This window comes from Gavia stellata, chromosome 1, assembly GCF_030936135.1.
Source record: "Gavia stellata isolate bGavSte3 chromosome 1, bGavSte3.hap2, whole genome shotgun sequence".
NCBI classification, from domain to species: domain Eukaryota; kingdom Metazoa; phylum Chordata; class Aves; order Gaviiformes; family Gaviidae; genus Gavia; species Gavia stellata.
The window spans coordinates 117,087,876-117,114,936 of NC_082594.1; the positions used below are offsets into that span (position 1 = coordinate 117,087,876).

The 27,061-nt window shown below is 44.1% G+C and overlaps 1 protein-coding gene across 1 annotated transcript; it reads left to right on the top strand.

The window, feature by feature from the left end:
- The first annotated feature begins 6,937 nt into the window (after positions 1–6,937).
- STYXL2 (serine/threonine/tyrosine interacting like 2) lies at positions 6,938–18,650 on the top strand. The gene is made up of 6 exons (XM_059835979.1): positions 6,938–7,040; positions 7,790–7,922; positions 10,423–10,517; positions 11,435–11,666; positions 12,422–12,639; positions 14,813–18,650. The coding sequence occupies exons 2-6, from the start codon at positions 7,810–7,812 to the stop codon at positions 17,653–17,655; spliced, it is 3,501 nt and encodes a 1,166-aa protein (XP_059691962.1). The 5' UTR covers positions 6,938–7,040; positions 7,790–7,809; the 3' UTR covers positions 17,656–18,650.
- Positions 18,651–27,061: the final 8,411 nt, after the last annotated feature.

The window sequence follows — 27,061 nt, forward strand, 5'->3', positions numbered from 1 at the left end:
CCTCAAAAGTGGGTGTCTACACTGGAGATACCTGTGTTTAGTCCAGTAAAGGGAATCTGGATCTTGATCGTGTGCTGACCCCATACTTGCATGGTAAGCCTGCCAAAAGCCATGCTAAAGACTGCCTTTTTGTCTGTATGACAGTTGTTTAAAACACTTCCAAGAGAATGAAACTTATGAGTGACTGGAAATCCAATCCCTCTGATAGAAAGGACAGTCTATACTTCTGTGCTTGATATATAACCTCAGTTCTTTTCAAACAAATTGCTAGCACAAAGCAAATTAAAGCACATCAGAGTACAGAAACTGTATTCTTTGGCAATCTTCCAAATGAGGACAGCCGGTAGAAAAATCCGTCCTGCTGTACGCGTCCTGTGGACGCATTCCTGTGCAATCTGCTCTAGGTGAACCTGCTCTGGTGGGGGGGTTGAACTAGACGATCTCCAGAGGTCCCTTCCAACCCCTATCATTCTGTGATTCTGTGATTCTGTCTCATCTTTGATAGGCTGCAGGCAAGGAGATGGCAAGGACCCTGCAAAGAGAGGAGAACCTTTTTCCAAAAACAGCTTGATAGCCTCTAAATGCTAACTACAAATGAGTTAAGATGTAAATAAAACTGGAGCAAGGTCAGTAGTCTCCTTTCTTCTCTTTGGAGCCTACAAGGATGAGGTTTCCCACAAGGATGAGGTTCTTAAATTTTTACCTCTTTTAAAAACTTTAAGATCTTTGTGACTTTATCACACAGCCTCCAGGGAGAGACAGGTAGGATCTTTACTCTAGCTTCCACACTTTTGATTTTGCTCCCATTTTAACTGAATCTGATGAACAGAGATAGTGACAGAAATGCCATCACTGTACACCATCTGCCCATACTTCCTCTGTTAATTCTCAGTTCTGTACATAACAGCTTTGAGTATTCACTGAAAGAACTTGGTTACAGTCCCTGACAGACACTGTATCAACTTGGTAAGCTTGCCGTTATCCTCTTCACAGAAATAAGACATTCACTTCTCCCCAATAATTTCAAAACCCACTATGACAGATTAATAGTAATCTTAAAGATGGGAAGTTCCTTTCAGTCTCATAAAAAATCAGCGATCCAAATCAGTTGGGATAAGAGAGAAATCTAAATTAATGGTACTTCTTAGGCATTAATCATTGTCTTCCATTCCAAGGATCTGTGGTTGCACAACCAATGCACCTAACCATGGTCTGTCTCATCTCTTGCATAGCCAGGCAGATAGGGAAATATGGTATAGTGAGAAGTGACAGGGGGCAAGAGCTGATGACTTTGTGAGGGATGTTTATCATGCTGGGGCACCTGGACTGCAGGACACACATCCATTGGAAACCAGGCTTGTTAATCCCACTGCTTGTGGAAATACATGGGGCTTAGTCTATTTTCTTAACTTCAGCAACTAGCTAGTAAAAAACCCACAATAGAGAGAACTTGCAGAGTTAATCTGAAAACAATAGTTCCTCAAATACCTAAAGCAGGTCTGAGCTTAGTAACCTTACTGTCTAAAAGATGGTATGTAGATTAAGCAGTGCATGTTAACCCTGGAACAAATGCACTATTTTCACATGAATTTAACTGTAAAAACAACAAGGTGCGTCCTCTCCAAGCGTATTGGCATGTGTCTCGTTCCACTGTGCTGGGGAGGAGGGACAGGCACTGGGTCTCATCTCACGGTCCATAACTGGGACAGGCTGCCTTAACTGGTGTCCATGCGGAAATACTGGTGTGGAAACGATTCACTGTGGGAACAGTTTTACCCTGCCTCTATCAGCCACTCAGTTGCATTACAAGTAAATAAGTTGGCACTGAGATTGATAATGTTCTGTTGTTTTGGAGGCTTAGCTAAATAAGACTGGTTTCCTAGGTATCATAGAGAGCCTATGCTTCAACACCTGATGCTTACATAAATCTGATATTAAGACACTTATTTAGATGCACTTTATTTATTGCTTTTGTTAGTTATTTAGGCCTAGATTGGAAAAGGTATTTAGGCACTTATATCCTGTTACTTTTCCCGGACAATTCTCGTTGGGGATTTCAGGAGCTGTTGATAAATGCAGGAGGCAAATGCATAGTTTACCTATGAAAAGTCAGTAGAGCTGCCCAAACAGAAAGACTGGGACAGCCAGCAATTTTAAGAGATTTTAATTTTGTTTCTGGGTTGAGTTTCTTTCTCTGTCTAGTGTGAGCTGCTAAAGTTCACAGGCATTGGCACCACAGCTAAAGAAATGCCATAGGTACCAGCAACACTGCCAAAGCTTTATCATGGCCCTACTTAGGCTAACACAGGCCTATGTCTTAGCATAGGCTGACACACACTGACTTCTTCATGACTCACCCATGGGCAACACAAACCCTTAAAGTCTTATTTTTGCTGATAGCTGCAGTTCTGGGGAATCTTTTGCTGATATATAGGATTTTTAGGGGATATTATTAGATTATTTAAATGAAACTGCCATTGACATGGAAAGCTTTAATAGGAAACTAGGGTGGCTACATTCTCTTGCCAAAAATACATACTCTGATAAGGCTCATCTATAAAAGCCAATGAGGATTAATGCATAGGTAGCATAGTGCTAACACTATAAATGGTAGTAACTCCTGTTAAGACAGAGAAAGAAGAACCTTCACTAAATCACAGAATCACAGAATCACTACGGTTGGAAAAGCCCTGTAAGATCATCAAGTCCAACCATCAACCCAACATGACCATGCCCACTAAACCATGTCCCACAATGCCACGTCTACACGTTCCTTGAACACCTCCAGGGATGGAGACTCCACCACTTCCCTGGGCAGCCTGTTTCCAGTTGCACCACTCTGTCAGTAAAGAAATTTTTCCTAATATCCAGCCTAAACCTCCCCTGGCACAACTTGAGGCTGTTTCCTCTTGTCCTGTCGCTAGTCACTTAGCAGAAGAGACCAACATCCACCTCTCTGCAACCCCCTTTCAGGTAATGGTAGAGAGTGATGAGGTCTCCCCTCAGCCTCCTCTTCTGCAGACTAAACAATCCCAGTTCCCTCAGCTGCTCCTCATAAGACTTGTGCTCCAGACCCCTCACCAGCTTCGCTGCCCTTCTCTGGACACGCTCCAGCACCTCAATGTCCTTCTTGTAGTGAGGGGCCCAAAACTGAACACAGTAATCGAGATGCGGCCTCACCAGTGCTGAGTACAGGGGCATGATCACCTCCCTACTCCTGCTGGCCACGCTATTTCTGATACAGGCCTGGATGCTGTTGGCCTTCTTGGCCACCTGGGCACACTGCTAGCTCATATTCAGCCGGCTGTCAGTCAACACCCCCAGGTCCTTTTCTGCGGGGCAGTTTTCCAGCCACTCATCCCCAAGCCTTTAGCGTTGCATGGGGTTGTTGTGACCAAAGTGCAGGACCCGGCACTTGGCCTTGTTGAACCTCTTACAATTGGCCTCGGCCCATCCATCCAGCCTGTCCAGATATCTCTGCAGAGCCTTCCTACCCTCGAGCAGATCAACACTCCTGCCCAACTTGGTGTCATCTGCAAACTTGCTGAGGGAGCACTCAATCCCCTCATCCAAATCATCGATAAAGATATTAAACAAGACCGGCCCCAAAACTGAGCCCTGGGGAACACTGCTTGTGGCCGGCCACCAACTGGATTTTGCTCCATTCACCATGACTCTCTGGGTTCGGCTGTCCAGCCAGTTTTTTACCCAGTGAAGGGTACACCTGTCTAAGCCACGAGCCACCAGTTTCTCCAGGAGAATACTGTGGGAGACAGTGTCGAAGGCTTTACTGAAGTCCAGGTAGACAATGTTGAAAGCCTTTCCCTCATCCACTGGGCAGGTTACCTGGTCATAGAAGATCAGGTTGGTCAAGCAGGACCTGCCTTTCACGAACCCGTGCTGGCTTAGCCTGATCCCTTGGTTGTCCTGCACATGCCCTGTGAGCAGCCTCAAGATGAACCTCTCCATAATCTTCCCCGGCACTGAGGTCAGGCTGACAGGCCTGTAGTTCTTTGGATCCTCCTTCCATCCCTTCTTGTAGATGGGCATCATGTTGGCAAGCCTCCAGTCGTCTGGGACCTCCACTGTTAACCAGGACTGTTAATAAATGATGGAGACTGGCTTGGCAAGCTCCTCCGCCAGCTCCCTCAGTACCCTTGGTTGGGTACCTTCCATCAAGATCCCATCTTTCCCACCTAAGAGGACAGCACCTGGCCATGTTCAGTTTGGGTTCATTTATAAATGGATATATTAATCACCAATGACAGATGCCCAACCACTTACAGCTTGTTACTTTTTGCTATGTTTGCATGTGCATACTTTCATTAGCAAAGGTTTCAAGCATCTTTGCCTCTGTTCTGCATGGTCATCTTGATCCCATAAAGCAGCAACTTGCAACACCCAGTGAGGGAGAGCTGCCAGGCTGCCTGCTGTCTGTGTATTCTCCACAAGTCTGCAGTGTATGCGATCCTATCTGCATCTCTGCATGTGAATGGTTGCGGTGGGCATGGCAGCGCTTTTAGGTCTAGCCATCATCCCCTGTTGCAGCTGTATCCTAAAGATTCATGAACAGGATTTTCAGAAGCAGCTCAGTGACTTAAAAGCATCAGTTTTTATTGGGTGTCAATGGTATATGTGCTTCCACAACATTTAGGTCCTTTGAAAACTCTGTTCTCCAATAATAAGGGAGTCCATAGGCAAATGTCTTCACATCACTTCCTGCCTCAGTTGGCAGTAATTAACAAGAGCACATGTGGCACTGCATTGCAGAAGCAGCTAAAAATTGCATTGCCCAGAGGAGGCAGCTGTAGGATCGACACAATTCATCCTCTTTTGGTACATGAAACCATTAGGATCTCTTCAAACCTGTAATCAGTAATCCATTTCTCCCCTTGGTATGACACTCTGGATTCAATATACCACTTTCTCTTGTTCCTGCTTGCTCATCCCCGTGACTGTATTAACACAAGTCTAGGCTATGAGCACACAAAGACTTGACCGCCTGTTTCACGGCTCTTCCCTGCCATGATGTGGCCCCATTCCCATTTGGGGATGCAGCACTCAAGCAAGAAGGAAGGGGGTGGTATGCAGGCCCTGCCCAGCATGATAGAGCAGCAAAGTTATCTGTGGTATCAGATAGGTCATTTCTCTTGTCCACTTCCTTTCTTGTTTGCTTGTTTGTTTGCAAAAGGAATCAACAGTGGGATGTCGTTGCATGACTCAGAACTGGAGCCTGCAGTATGGGGAAGTAGCACTTCGGCTTTCATCTTGTTCTGCCTCAGACCAGCCTGGCCCATGAGCTTTGCTGGGGAGTCAAGAGATGGGAACTGGAGGTTTCCTCTTTGAAAAGGAATTGGAGAAGACACAGTGTACTTCAGTCCTAGCTCTTCCAAGAACAAAAATCAGCTAATCACAGAACCACAGAATGATTTGGGTCAGAAGGGACCTTTAAAGATTATCTAGTCCAGCCTCCTTGCCATGAGCAGGGACACCTTCCACTAGACCAGGTTGCTCAAAACCCCATCCAAACTGACCTCGAACACTTCAGTGATGGATCATCCACAACTTCTCTGGGCAACATGTTCCAGTGTCTCACCACCCTCATTGTAAAGAATTTCTTCCTTATATCTAATCTAAATCTACCCTCTTAGTTTAAAATCATTGCCCCTCGTTCTGTCACTACAGGCCCTGGTAAAAAGTCTCTCTCCATCTTTCTTATAAGCCCCCTTAAAGTACTGAAAGGCCGCAACGGAACCTGCTCTTCTCCAGGCTGAAAAACACCAACTCTCTCAGCCTTTCTTCATAGGAGAGGTGTTCCATCCCTCTGATCATTTTGGTGGCTCTCCTCTGTACCAGCTTCAACAGGTCTGTGTGTTGTGCTGGGGGCTCCGGAGCTGAATGCAGCACTCCAGGTGGGGTGTCAAGAGAGTAGAGGGTGAGAATCGCCTCCCTCGACCTGGTGGCCACGCTTCTTCTGATGCAGCCCAGGATACAATTGGCTTTCTGGGCTGCAAGTGTACGTTGCCGGCTAATGTCCAATCTTTCATCTACCACTATCCCCAAGTCTTCCTCCACAGGGCTGCTCTCAATCCATTCAACCTCCAGGCTGTACTGATATTGGGGATTGCCCTGACCCAGGTGTGGGACCTTGCACTTGGCCTTGTTGAATTTCATGAGGTTCACATCAGTACACTCCGCAAGCCTGTCAAGGTTCTTCTGGATGACATCCCTTCCCTCTAGCGAATCAACCACGCCACTCAGCTTGGTGTCACCCGCAAACCTGCTGAGGGTGCGCTCAGTCCCACTGTCTGTCGTTACTGAAGACTGAACAGTACTGGTCCCAATACAGACCCCTGAGGGACACCACTTGTTACTGATCTCCATTTGGACACTGAGTGGTTGACTGCAACTGGATGGAGCCATCCAGTCAATTCCTTATCCATCAAATAGTCCATCCATCAAATCCATCTCTCTGCAGTTTAGAGGTAAGAATGTTGTGGGGGGCTGTATCAAAGACCTTACAGAAGTCTAGGTAGTTGACAGGTAGCTTGCTTCTAGTAAGCTTGGAGTGGCTCATCCCGCACTGTGTTTCCCAAGGACATCAGAGGTCATACCAGCATTTCAGGTTGTACCTGGTGGGGTCCCAGTTGCCTGGAGGCTCCCTGCAGGCAGAAGTCCAGCTGCACTGGCTCTGGGCTCTTCTTTGGGCTCCTCCTGCAACTGGGAAATGTTGGAGGATCCAGCCTACAGCAGGGAAGGAGTTAAGTGCTTGACCAGCTGCTGTCTACAAGGCACTGAATTCTTTCCCCGTGCAATCCAGCAGCCACCGTCAGGACAACACTATATTTAGAAAGCTGATAAAGGTTTGGCGTCGACAGTTGTCCTGCCCCTTGATGAATAAGCCGCAGAGAGAGTGAGAGGGGGCAGCTGATTTCTCTCCCCCCAGTACCGATCCCTGCCAGGTTTCCTTCCCTCTTCACTGGACTCCTTTGCCGTGCCTGGAGGCAGGGACCCCCAGCAGAGTTGACCAGGCACAGGGGGTAAGTGCCCTTTCCTTGCTCCCCTGCCTCCCTGCTCGCTGCCCAGTGAGCAGCAGCTCCTCAGCCCCGTTGGTAGCATGCGGCCGCAGCCCTCCTGCCTGAGGCCGGCTGCTGGGGCTCTTCAGAGCCACCACCAGCTGTCGTGGCACGTCGAGGCAGGAGTTGCTCTGGCCAGACCCAGGGAAGGGGCGGCTGCTGCTTTCTCATGCTCCTAACTGAGCTATGGCCCCCTCGCTCTCCCATGCCCAGGGCAGGCACAGCAGCCTCCCCACAAAGGATTACAAGGACAAAGTCCTGAGGCTGGAAGCGCCTTCAGCCTTGGGCTTTAGGAGCATTTCATTTTAGGGAGGCGAGGTCTCGTGTTTCTTGCTCCTGACGCTCCTTCCAGTCCGGCTCTGGCTGTGTACAGCTTCTTCCAGCCACCACGCACTGACTGAGCCGGCCAGAGGGGGGATAGAGTTTCTGCCCCGCCACCCCTTCCTTCCTGGCTTTCCTGCGTGCTTACTCACAGGCAAGAAGAGCATTGGCACTTGCTGGGCACCAGCCAGGGAGCTGCACGAGGCCTCGGGAACAGCAGCCATCCTGGCAGAAGAGCCAGTGTGGCTGGTTAGCGGCAAGGGCTGCTCGCAGGGTTGTGGGAGCAAGATGTGGGAACCCCTTCTGCTATACCCCATCACCGCACAGCCGGGCGATGGCCTCCTCTGCCGACCTCTGTAACGGCTCTCCATCCTGCTGTGCTCTCCTTGTAGCAGGTCCTCTCACAGCTGCCATGGCCAGTGGCAGAGATTCAGACAGCGAGCAGGCAGTGCCCGATGAGGAGGACGAGGGACCGGACGTGAAGGCCGTGCAGGCCCACTATCTCCGCAGCCCCTCGCCCAGCCGGTGAGTATGCTTGCCGCAAGCACTGCCATGGCCTCCCGGTAGCACGTGGTAGATCAGCTTGCCTTTCCTCCTCTTCCACCACCTCCTCTCTGCACAGGCATTTGGATCAAGCTTGGAGCCCAGGGCTTCCCTCCCCTCCCTGAGGCAGGGGTTAGTGTGCCCGTGGGGAGGGAGAGAGACTGTAGAGGCAGGACTCACGCGCTAATTAATCCATCCTGCTGAGAGTGTATGCGCACACAGGGGGGAATAAATTGCAGAAAGCATTACTATGGGATGGTATCGTTGCTCTTACCTGTCTGATCCTCTCACATCCACCCCCACACTGAAAATTCTGATCCAGATTTCAACTCTTCCCAAATTCAGACCTGTCTTTCTGTCCATTATAAGGACCTGTGGATTTTTTAATGTTGATATTAGCCTTTCCCAGCCTGAGAAAGACTGAGGGTCTCCAGATTTGGCTTTGGTTCAGAGCCATCTTCAGCTACAGGCTTCAGGCACTGAACAGGAGGCTGTCAGAGCGCAAGCAGAAATTGAGTTACCTCAAGCAAAACAAGCACGATTAGATGTGTTTTCTTCTAATACAAGGAAAAATACATCCCTTTGTACTCTTTTCGTAAAGCAAAATGCTCTGCAGGGCTTTCTGTACACTTTGAGATGCTTTAGCTGAAGGCAGGGAGTAGGGATCGAGTTTGAAAAGAACCTGCCCCAGTGGCCCTCAACAAGTAGGAGGTTATGAAATGTTTCCCATTAACTGTGGGGCACTGCAGAAAAATGAAGGCAGAGTGCTTATTTCATTTAACTACATGTGTTTAAAAATTGTTTAGGAAGTTCACTGAGCTCACATAAAGTAAAATTATGTATTGAACTTGATAAATCACTCTCCTACTGCTCATCAGTCACTCGAAATGAACAGAAGCACCTCTCCAGTTTTTTTCTTCCCTTCTTCCCTTCTTCTTCCCTCGTTCCCTCCCCTTCCCCTTCCCCTTCCCCTTCCCCTTCCCCTTCCCTTCCCTTCCCTTCTTGCCTTTTTTTTTTTTTTGTCTCCTTTTTTTCTTGCTGTCAATGCCAAAAGCAATGGCAAGGTCCTTCCCAACCAGAACAACGCCCTTGCAGCATCCAGGCTTGGGCAGTTCTGCACCTGTGTATTTCATGGATGCTTGGGGCAGCTACAGGTAAAATGTGTTGAGGCTGTGGTGGCAGATTATTACCAACTGTTACCTTTTTACTGAGCTTGGAGGCAACCTTTACAGCAAAAGGAACTGAAGGCAGGGCATAGCTGCAAATTTTTGTCAGCTCCTGTAAATGAGACTGAGACTCCCCTTGCTCATCTTATAAACTCCTTTGAAGAGCTAGAAAAGGATTACTTTCAGTCACGGTTGACAAGTGCTGGAACCCAACTAAATGACCTAGATGAGACCATTAAGTGGTTTCCGATGGCTGTGCCCTCCATTTTGATTCTGGAGAATGAAAGCAGTTTAGTTCTTCAGACACTTTGCTGCACCCTGACTGCACACCCTCCGTCTCCTGCTTTAATTAAACAAAACCTAACAGTGTGTTGCAAGTACTGCAAGCCTGCATTGCCAGATAGCTCTGTGATGGCAGCAAACTTGTAATGATCTGTACCATCTGTTTGGAAGGAAATATAGAGGGTGTGCATCTGGGAAAAAGCTCTGTGAAATATTTTGTTAAGGTGGTCTAAATAAGAAGAGAAGATTCACCTGGACTGTACAAGTGGACCCAGATGGAAATATATTTGTTTTCAAGATTGTGGCCCTTTTTTCCTTAACAAAAACTTATGTAAATCACACTGTGTGTCAGAGAACTCCCTTCAGAGGTGTTTGTGGGTTTCATAGTTGTTTCTGACCTGCAGTTAGACACCACTATGTGAGTGGAGAGACTGACCAGAGATTCACGCTATGAAGTGACCAATGTACTGAGTACTGAGGGAGAGATTCACAGGCTTCAATCTTAATGCTTGCATTTCAGCTTGTGATAACTCAAAGGATGCTTGTAGGCAATTAGCTAACAGAAAAAAACCCCAACAGTTTTCAAGCATAATCTGTTTTGAATTGTTCAATAAATTCTAGTTAGGACAATGTTCATGTCTGTCTTTCTAAGTGAGAGCTACTTGTGAGACTATTCCTTGTGATCCATCCCCCTCCCAGTCTCAAACCAGACACTGATCTTCTCTACCCAAAAACTCCTCCACCAGTCCATTTTCTTGCACTCCCAGCCCACTGCAGCTCCTCCCCATGGGACCTGTCTACATCCTGCAAACGCTGGATACCAAGGCATATTTGAAGCCTATAGTGCCATGCTGGAGAGCAGGGTGGGGGTGAAGGGTGGGAGAAGAGCCGGGGCTTCCCTTCTACCATCAGAGGATCCTCACTGCTCCAGTTCCCTGCTGCTGTCTTCCAGAATGGGTGAAAAGGGCTAAAGTCCTGGAGATGGAATCCCACTGGAGGGCATTTGCCTAATAGGCAGTGTGGTTGGTTGGCAGGTATTCAGTGATATCGGACACTGATACAGAGAGCATCTTCATGGAGCCAATCCATCTGTCATCTGCTGTGGCTGCCAAACAAATAATCAATGAAGGTAAGAGGAAGAAGGGTAAAAGAACTATGTAAGTAATAGGGGCTTGAGTTGCACTTGTTTTGCCTTTCTCATCCAGAGATCCTAAAATGATAAAAAAAACCTTTATGAGAAAACCCCACCTGAGGAAGACGTGAAAACCACAAAGAAGTAACAATTTACAGAAAAGTTTGGTGACTTCCTTTGAAGTTGTGCACTGAATCTGTGGCAGAATTATGTACGGCAGTCGTGAATACAGTTTGATTGCTGGTTGCTTGCTGCAACAAACTGAATAGAATAGAATAGAATAGAATAGAATAGAATAGAATAGAATAGAATAGAATATTTCAGTTGGAAGGGACCTACAACAATCATCTAGTCCAACTGCCTGACCAATTCAGGGCTGACAAAAAGTTAAAGCAAATTATTAATGGCATTGTCCAAATGTCTCTTAAACACTGACAGGCTTGGGGCATTAGCCACCTCTCTAGGAAGCCTGTTCCAGTGTTTGACTACCCTCTTGGTAAAGAAATGCTTCCTAATGTCCTGTCTAAACCTCCCCTGGCACAGCTTTGAACCATTCCCACGTGTTCTGTCACTGGATACCAGGGAGAAGAGCTCAGCACCTCCCTCTCAACTTCCCCTCCTCAGGAAGCTGTAGAGAGTGCCTGCATTCTTCTGGGGCTAGAATGAGTGTGCCCTTAACTCTCAAGCCTTTGGCCAGTGTGGGTCTCTGGACTCAGAGGACAGTGCTATATGCTCTTCCCATTACTACATTGAGGCTGCTAGATAAGCACGTACATGCACACGTTGCAGACAGAATGGTATGATGTTACTGGGAAAAAAGCAAGCCACAAGGCTTGTCCCAGGAACAAAGAATGACAGGTCATATATTTGCTTTGCTTTTACATGCTTTTAGTTACAATGTCAGTTTATTCCAGAATTGAAGACAAAGGATGCCAAGGTAGATTCCTTGTGCCCCAGGATGTTAGAGTCTGCGCAGCAGTTGATGGTGGAAGACCTGTACAACCGAGTTAAGGAAAAGATTGATGACACCAGCTTGTTTAACACGCCGTGCGTGATGGACTTGCAGAGGGCACTTGTGAAGGACAGGCTGGAGACCCCCAGGGATGCTGTGGATGAAGTCTGGCCTAATGTCTTCATAGCAGAAAAGTGAGTGTCAGCTTTTATCATCAAGTTGCACGAGACTCCCAGTGAAGGGTTAGATGGAACCATTGAAGGCATAACATGTACTACATGCATCTAATACCTTTCAACCCTGGAGAGCCCCAAAGTGTTTTTCAGAATATGATCACAAAGGTCTCTGTGCAATGAAAAGTAAATTCTTCTGGAATAGAATCATTAGCTTTCCTATGCTATTTTGATGCTTCAGCAATTTAGGAGAGGAAAAGGCAAATGAGCCCAAATTACACTGTTCTGATTGGAATTTGGCCCTGAAATTGGGACTAAAGTCTTTGTTATGTAAAAGCGAGTTAAAAAAGTGCCATAGCAAATATCAAGTGGAAATGGTTAGGTCTTCTGTACCATGGCTCAGCTGTCTGAGACACCTGTGCAAGTGACTGGAACAGGATTAGAAGGGGATAGTGTAAAGTATCAATTACAGAGTGATAAAAATTGAGAAATAAGTAAACAGCCTGAACCTAGGATGGCAGGATGAGTTTAAAATCAAGCTGAAGTGGAAACTGAGCATGCAGCTCTACTGGTGAGTGCAGGTTTCTCATTTTCTTTTCCTGGTGAGTATTCGAAAGAAATACCTGTAGAAGTCTCAAAGGACATTAAGGTCTGAGTGGATCCGCATGTTGGATGAGTAACACAGACTGGGAGCTCTGTAGCACTTTTAGCAGATAGCTTCTTTCCTACCCGAAATAGGAGCACCAATATTTAACATCTTTCTTTCTTTTCTGAAGAAGTGTTGCAGTGAACAAAAGCCGTTTGAAGAGACTGGGGATCACGCATGTCTTGAATGCAGCTCATGGTACAGGTGTATACACGGGACCGGGTTTCTACAATGGTCTGAATATCCAATACCTTGGCATTGAAGTGGATGATTTTCCAGATATGGATATCTCCAAACACTTCCGCCCAGCTGCAGAGTTTCTTGACGAAGCACTGCTGACTTACAGGGGTAAGAGAAGATTACAGTGGTTCCAGAATGCTTGGGAATTAATGGGTGGAAGCGTTACACTGATAAACAGCCAATGCCACATTCGTAATTGCATAGAAGGCAGATACTTTGTTCTTTGCATCCAGCTACGGTGAACACTGCTTGACCATTTCTGCCATGCCTCATTCAAAACAGGAGGGGGCAAACTAGTGAGAGGAGGCAGCCCAGCAGTCCCTGTTGCAAGCCCCATGTCTTTGGACTCAAACTGGCTGCAAGCCACCTCCCTCAGCTGCTTTGAAATTACCCTACTATTGCAAAGAGGTGAAGCCCTGCTCCAATGAATATTTTTTTAATATATTGATATTATATAATACTATATATATTGATATATTCCTGTACGCTGCGAGTTTCAATTTTGCCAGATGCTTACTACAAAAGAACAGGCTGATTACTAGAACAATCCAAACAGCTGGGTTGAACCCCTGGATATCTACACCCAGGCCACTGTATAATTTGCTGGACTCCAATTCCATGGCAACTGTTATTCTGTGGACCTCCAGTGCATACTGGTCATTTTGTTGCAGCTTCGGTGGAGAGTTAGAAATATCTTTATGGAATTCAATATGAAAATGAACACCACAATCCATTATATCACTGATATTCTTCATATGTGAATTCAACATGTTTAATTTTTGTAGAGATATAACAGGTTACCTCCTAGTAGAAGTGACAGTAAGAAAAGTGAGAAGTTTTGTTAGTACGCAAGAAAAGTTGAGCCAATTTTAATAGCTCACCAACAACAACACAAGGAGAGACACTGTACGCATCTGTGTTCTTCCTCATAACTCCCATTGCTACCCTTGGCACAGTACAGATGCTTACTGCTGCTGGCATTCGTTGACCCTTCAACTCACTAAACCAGCAAAAACTACAGCCCAGCAGGGAAGAGATGGTTTTCCATTGGGTTAGGGAGCTGAACTGGCTCATTAAAGGGCCGGGTGAGTACCAGAGCTGACCCAGGAAAGGATGCAGGGAGACAGAGGAGCCTTAACGAAAGCAGAGGAATGAGATCTCCCCCTTTTGGTGAGCTGTTAGATAGGTTTTACTGGCTGTTAAAACACTAGGAAGGCAACTGAGACTTTTAATACTAAGAAAGGTGTAAAAGACATTTTGGGATTGTAGGAATAGGTACATTACATACATACTTGCTGTAACATATCAACAGTCAGAAAGGTAGTGTTTAAACTGGCTTCATTAAGTTTCAGGGCAAACAGTTTGATTAAACTGGAGTTTATCACATTTAGAAGCAGTAATTTCAGTTATTTGCAGACTAGCAAATCCTCATTTAAGCTCTCTTCATATTTACAAGCTTTTCTTTAACTGTAATTTCCTATAAAGGTAACTTTAAAAAGCAATTCTTCTGTACCAAAGCTTAGTTTTCTGCAAAAGGTGGTTTCTGTGTAAATGCCATGAAATAAAGCAGATCCTCAGCTTTGATTCTAGCTCTTGCAGTCACTATTTACAGAATGGTGGGTCCCAATACTCTGGTGCAGCTGTATCAGTCTGTCAGAGTCAAAATCAGTTCTCTTCTGCTAGTCACTTGGTTCTCCTGTTCTGAGATATACTCTGACTCTGGCCTACAGGCAGTCTACATGTAACTGTTTGAGTGTACCTTGCAAAACAGCAGATCTGGATTCTGGCAAAAATATAATTAAATTAATATAAAATTGTATTTAAATCCTATAATATGCCTTATAAAAAATTAAGTTATTTGCTTATCCTCCCAATACCTTCCTGGAGGCTAATGCTAGTATCTCCCTTTTTACATATGGGGAAACTGAAGCATGGAAAGCTTAAATGTCTTACCCTAAGTCAGCCAGCATATCAGGAATACTGTATCACTTGTCTTTCTAATAGCTATTATAAGCTTTTTGATTATTTGGGGAAGTGAAGTGTATAGGTGAAAATACAAATATTATTTAGATTGTTTTAAAATGTGCCTGCCCACAGCTTTTGAAACTAATATGGTTTTTATTCATACGTATCTAGATTTTTATTAAGACAAAGCTAGCAAATATTTAGTATTGGTTTCAGTCACTGAAGCATATAATCTGTCTAATTTTTGTGCTACATATCAGAGCAAGCTCTCTGTGTTATTGGAAATAGCTAATCACTTTTATATTCAATTCTGTAGGCAAAATCCTTGTCAGCAGTGAAATGGGAATCAGTCGCTCAGCTGTGCTGGTGGCTGCTTACCTGATGATCTACCACCATATGACCATTCTGGAGGCTCTGATGACTCTGAGAAAGAAGCGTGCAATTTACCCCAATGATGGCTTTCTGAAACAGCTAAGGGAGCTCAATGAGCAATTGTTGGAGGAACGAGAGTTGGAGCATACTGGAGATGAAGAAGTCACTCCTAGTCAAAGTCCTGTTGTCCATGCAGGGACTTCTTCCCGGCTGTCTGGAGTTGGGGACTCAGAAAGCATCATGGAAGCCAAAGCCCACTCCATCACAGTAGAAGAAGAGGACACCAGCAGTCTGCTGGGTAGTCTTATGAGCTCTTCATCAATGGGAAAAACTAGCTGGGTTTCCAAACACTCGACCCTTATCAGTGAGGAGGAAGAGGAAAAGTTGTATGAAGAATGGAGGAAAAAACAAGGTCTGCCTGCAAAGGAACCAGGAGTTAACAATGAAAGAAGAACATCTCCAAAGTTTCTGGATCAGGAAGTGGAACAATCTGAGGAGGATGTGGAACAGAGGATCTATGACTGGCAGTGCAGAAATGAGAAATACCAAATGGAGGGTCCACCCAGGGAGGAGGATGGCAATTCCAGCATGGGAGGAAGGCCTTACCCATCAGGTGAATTCAGTGATGTTGAGAGTGTGAGCAGTTTTGAGATCCGAACCCTAAAACAACAGCTGGAAGCCAGTAGCTTTAGCAGGATGAGGAGGAGCCGCACAGGCTCTATGTCTTCAGAGAGCACTTGGGACATGTGGAACCAGAGGCTTCTGGAGATTGAGAAGGAAGCTGCTCAAAGATATCATTCTAAGAATAAAATTGGTGGGGAGAGACAATCCCCAGAAACAGGAAGAAAGGAGAGGGATGTGGATGAGGAGAGCGTGTTTTCAGACAGTAGCTCCTTTTACAATTTCTGCCAAAAGAACAAAGACAAATTGACTCCTCTAGAAAGGTGGAAGGTCAAGAGGATCCAGTTTGGCTTTCACAAGAAGGATTTAGAATCATCATCGTCTTCTGCACCATCTCCAGCAGAAGATGGCAGCCAGGCAGGTGGGGAGGGGACAGAAGGGAAGAGTTTGTCAGATATTAACCTGACTGCTTACCAGGCTTGGAAAATGAAGCGGCAGAAGAAGGTGGGCAGTGAAAGCAAGGAGGAATTCGTGGAGTTTGCCAAAAGTGAGGATTCTGCGTCAGCCAAAAGGAAGCAGAGGCGTGTAGAGCTCCTTGAACGTTCAAAGAAAATTTTAGAAGAAAGCCAGTCCATGTGCAGCTGGGAGACAGACAGTACAATGAGTGGGAGTATTCCACTGTCAGCTTTCTGGCCCTCAGCGCCTTCTGCAAGCGGTGCCGAGGATGCAGCTTCTGCACTGAGCATGCAGACAAATCATTCATCTTTATCACAGACCAGGAGCAGCATGGGGGCAATGCAGCCTCAGATGCCAAGTATACCCCTTCCCAATCTCCCAGTTGGCCCAGGTGACACAATATCCATGGCAAGCATTCAGAACTGGATCGCTAACGTGGTCAGTGAAACCATTGCTCAAAAGCAAAATGAGATCATGATGCTGTCCCGTCCATCATCTGCAATGGCCTCCAGTGTAATGTCAGGAGACCTTGGCAGGCGTGTAGATGATGATAAGGTTTCTCTTCTCAGTGCTCAGAGTGGCTCATCTCTTGCTACCTCTCAGCTTCACCAGCAGGACATGCATAGGGCTGAGTCTCAGTCTGTCCTGTCTTCCAGTACCTCAATGAGCACAAGGACAGAAGGGACTAGTTCAAACATGAAGACAACACAGACAAGCAAGCCACTGTACAGCCTCTTTGCTGATGATGTTGACCTGAAGAAACTCAGGAGGAAGGAGAAGGAGATGCAAATGGAAATGAGAGAGAAAATGTCAGATTATCAAATTGAAAAGGTGATTAGAGACAATAAACGCAGCACTTTATTTAAAAAAAAGATGACCAAAGGAGAGGAAAATGAAATAGAAGATGACAGAGAGAGTACAACAAACAGCCACAGGCGCCCCTTGCAAGCAGATCTTGACAGAACTGATACAGCCTTCGATCTGTCCAATCAAGCTGCAAACACAGGTGCACCGAAGTCAGAGACAGAGACTGATATTACCAAGTGGCTCAGTGGCCTGAAAGCAGAAAGAGAACCACCATCATATTACGATCAAAGTGAGAAGGCTAGAGAGAAATATGGCAGATCATCCAAAGTTAGAGAGATGGATTCTGAAACATCCAGTTACAGATTCTCCAGATCTCAAAGAGAAGAGCTAGACAGCTGTTCTTCCTATGAGTCAAAAGGAGATTCACTGAGAACCATGTCAAGATTTTCTTCTGCTTCTGCAAAAGAGGACAAAAAGATGTATAAGTTCACAAGGTCAAGGGTCAGTGAGACAACAGGTTCCAGAGAAAAGAGCCCAGACCTGCATGTTTTCAGCCGAACACCTGAACCATCCTTTGACTCTGACTCCCCTGAACCATCTGTACAGAGTCGAGTTAGATCTTATCATGTAGAGGCATGTGAAGAGGAGGCCAGGTCAGACATGTCAGAATTTGGAGCTAAGAGAAAATTCACCCAGAGCTTTTCAAAGTCTGAAGAGGATGGAAAGAAGGAGGCAAAAGTGGAACAAAGTGAAGAAAGATTTACATCTAGACAGTTCTCTCAGTACAGGCGAAGCATGCGTAAAGAAGAGGAAGAAGAGATGGATGATGATGCCATTATCGCTGCTTGGAGAAGCCGACTAGAAGAAACAACGGCAAAGCTCCGGCGGAGAAGGGAAGAGTGACCAAGATCAGATTATAGGAACACAAGTAGAGCCACAGAGTCCCTGAGTCACTCATCATTATATTTCTAATAATCCTTTGTGGTTTGTAGGCCATTTCCTGCAGATAGTTCTGTTCTTAATCAAAAGTGATAAAGGGAAGAGGTCAAGTTTTGGAAGTGTTTGTGGTTTGTCAGAAAGAAGATGCTAGTATTAAATGATCAATGTAGGTAGGAACACAATGTTAGAAGCCGTTAGGAGCCAGACGATGTTTCAGCAGCAAAAGCAAGTAATGGTGGCACCTCAATTCAAAAGACCAATCACATCCCATTTTGGGTATTTCAATTTCCTAGTCTCGTTGAAGACTGGACATGTTTTTTCTAGGATCTTTTTGATCATAAATGGAAGAAGCCAACAGCCTTTTCTAGGAACTTGAAGAATGTTCCTCTCTTAATCAGTTTTACTTCATACCCGTGAGAAGATATTGCCACGTAGGCTCCATTTTCTGCACCAGTCTTATGAATGTCTACAGAAATAATACAGTTCAGGGGAATACATGTACTGTTTTACTTCACTAAGTAGCAGAAGCAAAGTAAAATACTAGAAAAAAGAAGATGCCTCCTCCTTTTTAGTTCGATGCAGTACTTAATGTATTCCTGTGGTACCATTGTTTTCTATTAGATGGAGTCATCTTTGCTCCAGTATGGTTGGTTCCTGCTAATAACTTTGGGTCAACAAAGGAAAAATGCAGTAATATTAACAGCCATCTAAAAATTATGTTCTGATGTAGTTAAAGAGAGGGAGTTAGGGTTAGGATTAGTGTTAGGTTAGGCTGGGTTTCTGAAGTACTGACTTCAGTTTGGTTTATGTATGCAGCTCAGCTAAGTTTATACTTTTATGTCTATAGTCAGATTGTCATGTATTAATTTTCAGCATGATTGCTTTAAAAGAAAAGAGTGATACACAAACTGACCTCATAATAAAATGATGTATAAATAAAGCATTGGTATAAGGCATGATGCACCTATGGACAAATTGTATGTCTGTTGAATGTGGTACTTGGAAGCTCCTTTTTAGGAGATGATGGGTTTAGTTGGTGTGTTACAGTTAACGTGTTGTTTATATCATGAGCTACAGAGCCCACTTTTCAGAGTAAGTGGAAGGAGCACAGTCTTCATGTTAACTGATTACACCAAGTTAAGAGCCTCGGGTCTTTCCATGCCCTGCAGAGCCTTGTGAGCTTGTGTGACATGATCTGCCAGGCCTGCCACAGCATCACTTGTGTGGCTCGTGTGACGCTGTGTCTTTGACTCATCAAAGCACCCAACTCTTTGTCACCAGTCAACGTCCTCCACCTCTCTCTTAAAAACACCTAGACCAGTTTCTCCTGATTTCCACTCTGGAATTTTCTGTTCCCTCTTCTGTACAGACTGTATTTTGAAACAACCCTCTGGCAGCGCTGAGTATAAAACAACAATGGAGGGATGATTCAGTATTGCTCTCTCACAGGAAGTTTTGTCTTTCTTTTTCTTGTCATCTCTTCTCCCTCCCACTGTGATGCTTAGAGCTCACTATTACTATTATGCTAGTACCTCTCCCTATTTTAACTGCGTAATATAGACAGTAAGCTCCACAGGGCAAGGGCCTGGTCTTTGTCCTTGTCTGTATGACGCCACGCACATCAGCAATGCTATCTAAATAATGGTTACTGATAACAAAATGCAGCTGCCAATTTTCCTAAACTCAGAATCATTTCTCTCAACTATAATTCACTGATTAGACATTATCCCTGCTTCTCTGAAGATAAAAAGATTACTCTTTTTGACAGCCAGGACTAGGGTAAATGATAGCTACTTATTGTCAGGTGAATGGAGTCTCAAAATCAGGTGATTGAACAATAACAGGGGTAGAAAAATAAGAGAAAGAATATATTTTACTTGTGTGGGTGGGTTTTTTTTTTTTTTGAGTAAACTCAGATTACATTTCTGAAGTACATAAGGAACACGGTCTTGTTAATGTTTCAGGCATCCAAAGAGGCTATAAGGCTTATAATGCACTTCTACTCCAATATAATATATAATACAATGCATCCCTTATTTCTGCATACTTCTGTGAGTTGTATTTTTCTGAAGTAGTGGCATTCCTGGCTTTGATCCACATTCTGAGATTTTATGTTGAATTTCTGCAATGTGTGTTAGGATGGGCATTTTCCTTTTTTCTTCATCCCTGGTGAAGTTGCTCTGTGGAAAACAACTCTGCATATGCATATTTGGAGTTTGCTTTAATTTCAGTCTAGAAAAGGTCTTAAGTTTCGAGGGATCGAAGTGGAAATGTGCAATACCTTCTGGCACGGAATTTACTTTTTTATCAAAGGCGGGTTCCCTCTGAAAAATCTCTCTCCCGCTTCCTGGGGCTGGCTGTCGTTCTCAACAGAAATGTTTGTCCTCTGCAGTACTGCAGGGGGCATCTTACACTGCAAAAGATGAGCGTTATGTGATGTAGTAATTGCTTTCATTTTGCACTGTACAGCACAGCCTTTGTTTGGGTAGCGTTTTGATTTAAACAGTAATCTAGGTCTGCCACATAAATAAATTATTCAAGACTGGGGGGCAAAATATGGTTCTATAACAAGCCTGAGCCAAACCATCCTGATAGCGCGTTTTGACCCTTCTGGGAAAGGGTTAAGTGGGTTCTGCTGACTCACTGAGGTAGGTGGCTTATTAGTTCACTTGTGTAAAAGGGAGATAAAAATGGTTTGCTGGGGAGAGGCCATCTAAGATGCTGGCTGAGGAGTCATGAGGGAGAAGCCTTAGAAATAGCGGAACTTTATTTTCTTATTGCTTATATCCTTGTTAATAAAGCCAAACCCCCAAAGCAATAAGGGGGTGGGGATCATTTTGGACTCCATTCAGTCTATAGCCTGTGCTTGAAAGTGAGATGGGAAAGGCTCCAGCTCACAGGTATAAATTACATGAAACAGTGACATAAAGACCTTGCATGGTGAAAATATTAAAGCATTCAGTCATAAGACCAATAACCAGGAGAGACAGAAATGGAGAGGTTGAAGGCAGGCTAGAAAGTCAGGTTTTAAGATAAGAATTTAGAAGGAGATAGGGAATCCGTGAAAGAGGAGAGGTCTGCACAGATTGTTTCAGGTGACCAGAGCTGCAGAGTGAGTGGTTTTCCAGCAATGACACTGGTCTGACACTAGATTAGACGAGTAGGTAAGTACCCAAATTTATCTAGGAAGGATCTTTTAGCAAAGATGCACTGGGACTGATATTTTTGCTCAGCCTCAGTTTGCTGCTGTAGGCAGGAGGGGTTTTTTTGGCATTGTATAGTGGAAGGTGAAAGTGCAAGGAGCATCCATACAGTCAGTTAAGAATATAAACACAGGAACATCAGAAAGGCTATATGGGGTCAGACCAAAGGTCCATCTGGCTCAATATCCTGTCTCTGACAGAGAACAACAGTGAATACCTAGGGAAGACTATAAGAGCAGTGATAGAAGTGATATTTCCCCAGCATGATCTTCCAGCTTCTAATAATTTGCAACTCAAGGACTTCCTGAGCCAGATGTGATATTTTTGTATTTAATAGCCCTGGACAGTTTTCCTTTTATGGACGTGCCTAGTCATTTTTGAGTTATAGCCATTATAGCCTTGTACCCGCTAGCCTCCATGATCTGTGGCAAGAAGTCCCATGACTTACTCTACACTGAATGCTAAGCCATCTCCTTTTTGTCTGTTTTGAACCCGCTGCCCACTAGCCTCCTTTGATGCCAAAATGATCTCTGGTTAGTATCTACATGCCACGCAAGATTTTACCCACCTCTATCATTGTGGCCCATCCTTAGCCCTTTGTTTTTCAGCCCAAGTTACTCAGTCCTCATATGGGAGCTGCTCCATGTCTCTGATTATCCTTGCCGTTCTTCTCCAAACCCCCTCCAGTTCTACTTTGTCACATTTGAGATGAGGGACCAAATCCTCACAAGTATTCAGGGTGCAGGTGCAGCAGGGATTTATCCTGTGGCCTTCTTTTTTCTGTTCTCTGTTCCTTCCCTATTAACTTCTAACAGTTTGCATGCTTTTTGGCTGTTGCTGAGCACCAAGGTGATATTTTCATGGAACTCCTTATTATATCCACAAAATCTTGTTGCTGGACGGCAATGGTCAGCTCTGAGATAATAATTTTGTATGTTAAGTTTTCTTATGTGTAATGCTTGACATTTATTAGCCTTGAATTTCATCTGCCATCTTAGTGCTCAGTCTCTCGGTCTCATTAAGTCCCTCTGCATTTTTTCACAGCTGGCCTCTCATTTCTACTACTCTGTTTCCTTAATGTCCTTTGAACAATGTAGAAACTCAGGGTATGTGGGAAGCAAAGAAGTCAAGGAGGGATACGTGAGAGAGAAACCCATTTGATGTTGGTCTGAGTGAAGTAAGAAGTAAGAAAGTGATGAAAGCTGGAGAGCTGGGAGATAAGTGTTCAAAAAGAGATCTAAAGACAACAGGCAAATTAAGAAGGGGACTTACGTTGGATGGAGGCAGTAAGATATATATGTAAGCCGAAGAGGCTAACGCAAAATATTAATTTGTTTAGATGTATACAAATCTGGGAAAGGTTATGGGGCAACCTCTGTGGGAAGGAAGGAGATGGTGGGATTTTGGGATTTGCAGAGATTACAGGTTTGTGAGATATGTGAAGGGGACTGTGAAAAATGGAAAGGGTGAGAGACATTAGTGGGACATAGATGATAAAATTACATCTGTGCTAGACTGGGAATTCAATGTGGTAGAAGCAAGTTTGGAAGGAAGCAGAAATGTGCCAGAAATAAGTTATTCCTACTGTAACAGCTGCATTCTGCATCGCAATACTGATAGGTGTGGGGCCACGGCCCATTTCCCCCCATCTAGGATTTTCAGCGCAATTTGATTTATTGCATGTGGCACTAGTTTAGACTGGATAATTTTAAAAGGAGTTTAGCACCATTTCCTTCTTATAGAGCTCCTTGAGAAATGCTTACACATTAGCTGTAGTGGAGAGCTAGGTGAATTATGATACAAAAAGTTTTACTTGGGGATGGTTATGTTGCACTGCCTGCCTTTCCTTAAAGGGTTTAGCTGGAATGCATTCAATATAGACATTATAACATGAAAGCACAGTATCTATGACCTTCCTAAATTTACAGACAATCCAACTGAGATGCAGGGAGCATGTGATGAATATAGTTTAGGGCTTGGAAACAGACACTGCATGCTCATGTACTCCAGCAAAATCTCTTTGAGAGCTACGTACCTATTCTCTGGAATTTCACTTGTAATTTAGAAAAATGAAAGTGGGTTAAATCTCTGGGTGTTCTGATTGTGAAGAAAACTTCCAAAATTGGAACTATGTGTAACAAATCAACAGTTCTCTAGAGAGGTGAGAGCATAGCTCTAAATGGTGTGTGAATTGCCCCAGTCATCTCAGCAAGGTGCTAACTTATTTGCCCAGGAGTAATAATTTAAATGCCAATAAGATTTGTTACACTGTTCTTCATGTAAAAAATGGAGAGAGGTTCAAAGTAGGTTTATTTAGGTTGTGTATTGCCAATACCAGCATAATCTACTGAAATGAACACCCTGTCATTTTGGCTACCCCTAGGAACAGAGAAATTTTTGACATGGAAGAATCCTATCCTTTTTTTTTTTCTAGACTGCCTTTTGTTCTTTGGTACATTTCAACGTATTTAGGAGCTGATTTCATGTTGCTTCCATCTATCCTTCTGTTACGACCATTCAGTAGCTTCTGAGCTCAGTGTTTTTCTGTGACCGCTGTTCCCCTGTCACAGGGTGCACATGCATACACACACACACAGAGACATAAAGGGAAAACATGTATTTGTGACTTATAAAAGCAGGCAACAATATGAATTCAGTTCCTCCCAGGACCAACAGGTTAAAGTAAATGTTGGGATGTCTATGCCAAGCTACCCAGGTGTAGCAATGTGAAAACTGTCTTAGAGAGCAGAAGGGACATCCTGTCTGTGCTTTGAAACTTCCCCTCTAAATTGCGTTTCAAAGCTTTTTATTTGTACGTATCTTTAAAATAGAAAAATTTAGTCCTTGCACAAGACTGTAACTGCTTCCACATATGATTCATACCTGCAGGCAGACTGATTTACTCTTAGTTAAGATATGTATGCCCTGGAAGACACAAATGGGTATAATGGAAAACTAGTTTCATCATTAACTATGGAGAGAACAATGTCTCTACATAATCAATCAATCAATCAATCAATCACTTATTTTTTTCCAGTGCACCCTTCATGCCAACATGCCTGAATGCTTTACGGTCATTAAATTAAATCAAAGAACACACCACAGAATGGACAAGGCCAGATCAATAAATCTTAAAACCTGATTCAAACTTACCAAGGACTCTGCACAAGTAACCATGAAAGGAAGAATGACTCCAGTCAGAAGAGCATGTGTGTGGGCATAAAACTGAACCAAGACGTAGATGATGCTAGTTAGAAGACAGAAACATTTAAAGGAACTGATCATTTTTATAGCATCACCCAACTACCAACAGCATCTACCTGGAGCTCGATGTCTTAAGAGCCTTTTCGGACTTCTGAGTAATATTAGAAAGTAACCATGGTGGCAAGAACTGCTTACAACTGGCCAGACAATTATATGCTTCAGGTCACATCCTGCCAGGAACATGCCTAATTTTAGATATGTGCCTATTTGTGAACTCTCCATTTGATTATTGCAGGACATCATATCAAAGAAAGATTCAGCACATAGCAGCTGGTATTAAACATTGTGTGACTGGTCCGTCTTCATGGACCATCCCAGCAATTTGGTCTTTGCAATAACTCTGTACTGAACTCGGATCCAGTCGAAAGCCATCTGTTAGTTGAGCAGAACATCTCTCCCTCCTTGCTTGAGAGGAGAGCTTTATGAAACCACAATAGCCTTTATGAAACTGCCAATTAATGGGGAGCTTTGTACATTTTGCTCATAGAAATTTCCTGGTAGCTGTCATAATCTATGAAGGTTCATTCCCAGAGCAGATAAAATGACCACAGGCCTAACTACATTCAAAACTAAATGCAAACCCCAGTGCTTCAACTTAAACTTCCCTCCCTCAGTAATTTTGTGAGGCATGTGCTCCTTAGTCTGTGAATTGGATCAAAAGGACTGCCTAGAGGCAAAGGGTCAGAGGAGATTCCACATATGAAAAGCAGGAGGCCCTCAAAAGGGTGCAACCTCAGTTGCTGAACAGACACCACAAATAGGATGGATAAAAGCCCACATGAGACTCTGGTATGTGAGCAAGCAGAAGCTGACAGTTGCCCCTCAGGAATACAGTATAAAGCCTTCAGTTGTGCAGGAGACGTGATCTGAAAGTCTGCTTCCTGGGAGCAATCACACCTGAACTGTTGCATGGAGCTGCAGTTGCATAATTTAATAATTGTCATGTTTCATCCCAAGGTGAGTGTTCTTGGGGGTAGTGTACATACAAAATTTGTAAGTCATTAGGGATAAAAGGGTCTATGCAAGAAAAGGTCAGACATTATCCTCATGACTGGCAGAAGGGGTCCATATTAAAACAAAGAAGGTGTTTGATTTTCTTTTGAACATGGGCAGATGATTCAGACCCACGTGCCCTTCATATGCTCTGTCTCTCCCCTTCCCATCTCCTCTCTTTTGAAACAGATTTAAGTCCATCTACTTTCATATTTTCAAACAAAACCCATAAAAAGGCCATAAATATCATGACTTGCTAAAATGAAAGCTGTTTTCTTCTCTTCCCAGGAGACTCCTGCCTGAGAGAAAGACAGAAAGAGTTCACCTCTTTGAAAATTTCCTCCTCTGTTGAAGTAAAACTGGTATCTAAGAGCAGTCTTCAAGGCTTTGTTCTTATCATCTTGACCTGGCTTTGTACTGGCTTCTCTCTGTATTGCTTGTGGAAGTGTGAAGGACGGGGCTAGGGGAAGGAGTTTTGGCTATCACTGGCAGAGCAAGGGTCATGCTTGGAAAGGGATTTCATTGTGGTTTCAGAAAATGTTATCAACTCAGTGCACTGGCAAAAAGAATGAAGAAACTCATTCCCCTCCTGGATCAGACCAGTGATCCACCCCTTCTGTCTCTGATGTTGGCCAGAACCAGATGCATCTCAGAAGGTATAAAGAAAGTTTAAGTGGGTAATTATGAAATAACCTGCCCTGAGTAAAATCTCCCCGCCTGGCCCAACGCCCTCCTTCATCTCTCTTCCTTGGTTAGAGTTCAAGTCTATGCCCTGAAGCATGATGGCTTCCTCTCCCTTTCAAACCGCTTTTCATCCTGGCCTGTCTAATGTAGCTGCCTAAGACAGTGTTGTGATGGGATGTATAGGTCTTGTCCATTGAGAGTCTGTGACAGATCATAGCCTTATTGGAAAGAGAGGCAGAGAGGTGAAGAGAAGGCGAGGGAGGAGAGCATAAACTCAGATGAAATATCCATCAGGAAGATGGAAAGGAGAGTGAGTGGCTGAGAAACTAATTGCTGCCTGCTGACCTAGAGATAGCTTGCAAGTAAGCATTTTTACTTTTCAAAGATTTCAGCCTGGAGCATGCTAGGAAAGTCAGCTCTTGGTTGAAACTACTGTTCATCAATACTTCCACATATATATATATTTATTTTTTTAAAAAAAACTGTAGAAGTGTGAGAGTAGACCTGAGAAAACTATTCTATTAAATTCTGAGGAAGCTTTTTCTTCCACCGAAGTTCACTACTCATTTCTGAAAAGGTATTGGAGTAACCTGGAGCTACCAGACATTGAACACTGATGAAAATCAGGCTATTTTTCTACTTCCTGAAAAGGATTTAGGAATCCAAAGTCAGATATTCCTGTCTAGCTCCTCGTCTCTATCTTATAAACAGAAATGGCAGCTCATACTCCCGAGTGGAGCAAAGATTGTATCTGAAAGTGTCATGGAGGTTACCAGCTTCTGTGGGTTTGTTTGATCATTGCCAGTGCATCATCATTTATGTGACAGAATGCCAGATGCCCCAATGCAAGGGTTAGAATTGTCCAACACATGAAGGCTCTTGACTTTTTAGATGTTGTCAACATTATCTCCAGTGATAGCACTTTACCATAGTAAGTATTAACAAAGTTCTAGGGAATGCTTAGTGTACTTTCTAGTTGGATACTTTTCATAGTATACAGGTTGAATGTCAGCTTTCACTTATTTGTCCAGTTCAACAGTTCCTAGGGAAAGGGAAAGAAGACCTAGGTCTTGGATCATATCCAAGCCTCAGTAATGATTAATTTCACTCCCACAGTATCCCATATTCCTTTCCCTCAAAAGCATAGCAAAGTGACCCAGCGTTTTCTGAGTGATGGGTGTTGAAATCTCACCTGATTTCCCGGATGCCACACCGAGGTTTTCAGA